General features: G+C 39.2%; 1 protein-coding gene across 1 annotated transcript; it reads left to right on the plus strand.

Moving 5' to 3' along the window:
* Positions 1 to 473: 473 nt before the first annotated feature.
* LOC137817600 (cytokinin dehydrogenase 7-like) lies at positions 474 to 4,315 on the plus strand. Its single transcript, XM_068620880.1, has 4 exons — positions 474 to 1,256; positions 1,358 to 1,636; positions 2,412 to 2,674; positions 3,826 to 4,315. The coding sequence occupies exons 1-4, from the start codon at positions 564 to 566 to the stop codon at positions 4,151 to 4,153; spliced, it is 1,563 nt and encodes a 520-aa protein (XP_068476981.1). The 5' UTR covers positions 474 to 563; the 3' UTR covers positions 4,154 to 4,315.
* Positions 4,316 to 5,326: the final 1,011 nt, after the last annotated feature.

Genomic DNA, 5,326 nt, shown 5'->3' on the forward strand with positions numbered 1-5,326 from the left:
CATATCGGATAAATTTACCTGACTAATTTCCATTTTGAGTGAGTAACTTTTCTCCATTGCAATGATTGTAGATAATGACGATATATGAAGGATAGTGGAGTCAAATAACATGCATTTTGGCATTGAATAATGTTTATATTACACTCTTTACTCTTTTTGATTATTTTATTTGTCATGGGATGAGATATAGTAATTGTTCGTCAACAGTTTACAAAAGAAGCTGAGTGGAAGTGCATGAAACTGGATTCACACTATAACATCTCAGGGAATAATATAATAATAACTCAGGAATTCAAAAACTTGCACAAGTGGCAGACAATTGATGTGGAAGGGATCATAGCGTCAACGGAATATTGAAAGGGGTAAATGACGTCATAATTCTAATGAATCCAAAAAAACCCACTAGTGCTTTTTTAATTATTATTAAGAAATTCCAAATAAATCCAAATCAGCCACTATTTAATGCCGAACTTCACCTGGAAGAAGAAACAGCAGAAGAACTACACTCATCAGCTTATGCAAATTTTGTTTCCTCACAACAAATAACTTCCTCAGTGCCCAAGATGCTAGCTTATTTGGAACACTTCGTTCACGAAAAAGATGCTGAATCGAGGCAAGACGACGAAGTTGCCAGCCTCTCCAGGGCGCTTGAACTTCAAGCCAGTATCGACGAATTGGGTCCAGCCGGAATCGCTAGTAAGGATTTCGGCGGCATAAAGTCCGTCAAACCCTTGGCCATGATCAGGCCTTCCTCGGCCGTTGATGTGGCCAGAGTGGTGAAAGCCGTGGCGGCGTCTCCGAGTCTGACGGTGGCGGCGCGGGGGAACGGGCACTCGGTGAACGGGCAGGCCATGGCGGAGAAGGGACTGGTCCTCGACATGCGTGCCTTGGAGGAGCCTTTTGAGATTCTCTGGATAGAAGGCACGGCCTACTTGGAAGTTTCGGGAGGGGCATTATGGGAAGACGTTCTTAAACGCTGCGTTTCGGAGGTTGGACTGGCCCCGAGGTCGTGGACGGATTATCTCGGTTTAACAGTTGGTGGAACGCTGTCCTACGCAGGCGTCAGCGGCCAAACCTTCCGTTACGGTCCTCAGACATCCAACGTAACGGAATTGGAAGTTGTAACAGGCAAAGGCGAAACGCTGTGCTGCTCCCTGACACAAAACTCTGAACTTTTCTTTGGTGCGCTCGGTGGCTTAGGACAGTTCGGTATTATTACAAGGGCCAGGGTGGTTCTCCAACAGGCTCCAGAAATGGTGGAAAAAAATTTACTTATTATTCATTTTAACCACTCCGTTACACTTTATGTTTACTTTTTTTTAAAAAAAAATTTGTTTGGTGTGAGTTGATTAATTAGGTGAGGTGGATAAGAGTGGTTTACTCTGAATTTGAGGAGTATGCTGGCGATGCAGAGTTGCTGGTGGAGGAAGTAGAGGAATGTTTTGATTACGTGGAAGGGTTCGTTCTGGTGAACAGTGATGACCCGGCCAATGGATGGCCCACCGTGCCATTGGAACCGGAACAGGTGTTCGACCCGGTTCATATTCCTTCCACTGCTGGCCCTGTTTTGTATTGCTTGGAGCTGGGTCTTCACTATGGTAACGCGGATCATCCTTACCGTTCCCGTGTTGATATGGTAAGTAACTAACTAATATCCTCTTTTCGTTATTTTCTGATCTGCTGTATGCGGGTTCCTTGTTGATGGAATAGGCTTAGCAGTAGCCATTTCTGATAGTTGAGAGGGCCCCCCAGAGTTTTGACCTAGGTGGTTGCTAAGTGGTTCTGTGGTTAAAAGCATGCACAACAACCATAGAGTACTGTTATAGGTGGGGCCTGTGTAAAAAGTCAATGTAAGCTGAGTTAACCATCACTGACTCGCACATGAAATTTAGCAACGGGGGGAGTGTTGGTTAAGATCCAGAAAGCATGTGTTTTGTCCGGGGGTTTGTGGTTCTAATCCTTTTTGTTTAGGAATGTTATGATTATAAATTTGTCTCACAAGCTGAAGGTGAAATGGTTGCTGAAAACTGACGATACCGCAATGATGTATCTTCCATTGGATTTTCTGACGAAGAATATAAAAAAGCACTACCACCATAGTTTAAATTACCGTAGGAACCGAGTGTACTTCACCTGTGGGTATTGTCCCATTGTGGCTAAAATGGTAATGTAACATCACTAGCTGCTCCATAGCGCTGATCATTGAGATCTCGCTGACGTTTGGGTCCCCACACTTCCACAAATAGCCAAAAACCCATCATTTTCTGGAATATCAAAATGTCAATTACTATATCATCCCTTAAATACAGTACAATACACTAAATCCAACTCAATATTCCATCTTGGGTATGCGTTATGTTGTTGTTGCGTTGCTCTAACTAAAACTAATTCACCACTTAACTCCGCTGTAGGATGTGGATCGATTGCTCGGACGGCTGCGATTCATTCAGGGTCTCAAGTTCCAGACGGATGTGACCTACACAGAGTTTTTGCTACGTGTAAAGCGTGTGGAGGAGGACGCAAAAGCCAGCGGCACCTGGGATGCACCTCACCCTTGGCTCAACCTCTTTGTATCCAAGTCCAACATTGTTGATTTTGATCGTGAGGTGTTCAAGAAGATTCTCAAGGACGGGGTCGATGGCCCCATTTTAGTCTACCCTCTCTTGCGAACCAAGTACGTTCCTGCTTCCCTTCCTACCCCTTCATCACCTACACTATATATATTCACAAACAATTTCATATTTAGTTACATAAAAACAACCTTTACTCCGTTATTTTTGTATATCCTAAAAGGCTTGGGATTGAACTGAACGTAAGATCATGATGAGGTGATGAGATGAGTGATTGAGAGGACGAAAATATTCAAAGGTTCTTATGCAAAACACGTGCGAAGGACATGGACCAGGTCCCACCGTGTGACATTTGGCCACGAAAATCAATAACTTGAGCCCTTCTTTCTTTAATTTTGCACGATATGTGTGATGTGTGAGTTTGCTGAACCGTGATTCAAACAGGGTGGTTAAGATTTTGAGGGTGAGTATCAAATATTTGTTACTACTTGAGGTCAGCCATAATGGGACCCTAGAGGTAACACATCAACTGTACCATATTTTGGTCGTCAATAGGAAATCATAAGCTCTTCATTGTCATGGTTGTACCATCTTACTCTCTGCTTGTCCGTACCCTATGACACTTTCTTCTTGTCTCGATGATGCATACGTTTTTCCCGTATCATCCACCCTTAGTTTGTTGTTGTTGCAGCCCTGTTAGGTTGCCGAATAAGCAAGCTATACACCTGTACGGATGTACCTCTGCATGGAGCAAAGATACAGTGGGGCCCGCCTGAAACAATCCTGCCTTTTTTATTTGAATTTTTTTCTGAACGATGTATTCATCTGTTGCATCAAGAATGTGTATGTATTCTTGTGGCTGATCTGAGAGGGTAAAATGGGAAGTGTAAATTGAAATATCAATTGATTCCAAGCAGTGTAGCTATCATGGTGAGTGTTACTAATAGACAGTGATTCCGGAATTGTATGGGTTCTATATAGGAGATTTAAAGTTTGATGGGGCTCTTGGTGGGGGAGGAATTTGGTTCTTCGATCGAGGGTCCCCATGAACAATCTGGGTGGGGATTAGTAGGATGCATAATCATAGGTTGAAGTCAATTGACCTCATGCATTAATTGAGCATACAAATTTATTTATGTATGTTGTCTAAATATACTACTCTTATGTATGTTGTCTAAATATTGATTTCAACAGAGAGGAAGAGCAATAACAAAAAAATTATGGCCTTTTTGTCATTGTTTTTGAAATGAAACAGGTGGGATAATCGTCACTCAGTGGTGGTGCCTGACAGTGACATCTTCTACATAGTAGCGTTGCTCCGATTCAGCCCACCACCTCCAAAGGGTCCACCAGCTGAACTCTTGGTGGCGCAAAATAATGAGATTATTCAATTCTGCACAAGCAGAGGCCTTGATTTCAAGCTATACTTTCCCAATTACCAGTCACGGGAGGATTGGATGAAACACTTTGGGAAACAATGGAGCAGATTTGTGGAACGAAAGGCCAGTTTTGATCCCATGGCTATCCTTGCACCAGGACAGAGAATTTTCTCCAGAACCTCTCAACCTCCTTCTATCCCATAACTAGATATCATTTACTGATACTTGTCATCACTGTAATTTGTAACCTTCTTTCCCTTTATTATTTTTCTTCTTTACTTTAATTTGGTGGCAGTGTATTGTTATGGAAAATATGTAGGGCAGATTATTTTGGAGTTTGGTATTTGACGCAGGTATTAATGATTTGATGGTCGATCAGATTACATATATATAAAGTACCAAAAAAAAGATGAAAAGTATAATGTGGGTGATGCATGAGACGTAAATGCAAAGCTTAATTGGTTAGCGTCATTTTCATGTTAGCTATTATGTGAAGGAAATTAGCAAAGTAGCAAAGTGCAATTGTGAACCAGTCCTTTTTCCTTTGGTCCAGTAGGAATTTTCTCTTGGAGAACCTTTAACAATCATCAATATGGACCGTCCACATATATATATGCATGCCTCTTATTTGGGACAATTTTAACTGATGTTGATGTTTCACTTCCAACCTTTTGTCTCTCCTTAATTTGTTCCCTCCATCACACGCTTTTTAGATATATATACCATAATTACGTTTTCTCTTCCCACAAAGTAATTAATATATAGTATCATTTTAAATCACATTTACCTAGCATCTTTGCATAATAAAACTACACAATTTCATAAATAAACCTTCAAATGCACTATCAACAATAAATATTTATTATTTCCTTATATCATTAAAAAACACTTTACCCATTTGCGTTTGGATGGAATATTTTAAGCTTTAAAATGTTTGAAATTTAAATTTTTTTATCTTTAAAATGTTGTGTTACAATAAACCAAATCAATTTTCTTAAGTTTAAATCTATATTTAGGTAATATAATATACTACATAAAAATATATTTAAAAATATTATTTTTAAATAGAAAATCGTTACAATATTTAATATAAAATAATTATTAATAATTAAATATATATCAACAATTTTCAATCAAACTTTTTACATCGATATTAATATATAAGAGATAGAAGAGACGCAAAGAAAGGAAAAAAAAATGTATTTCCAGTCCCTACAAAATATCTAAATAGGCTTGTTTTTTATTGTGATCTAAAAAGAATTTACATTTAGCCTGTCTGAAATTCAACATTCTTTTTTAATCTTATGTTACACTGATTAAGCGAGTGATTTAAAAAAATTATATATTACATGTTATTTACCTATTGTAAAATATATA

The sequence above is a fragment of the Phaseolus vulgaris genome, unplaced genomic scaffold (genome assembly GCF_000499845.2).
Source record: "Phaseolus vulgaris cultivar G19833 unplaced genomic scaffold, P. vulgaris v2.0 scaffold_260, whole genome shotgun sequence".
NCBI lineage: Eukaryota > Viridiplantae > Streptophyta > Magnoliopsida > Fabales > Fabaceae > Phaseolus > Phaseolus vulgaris.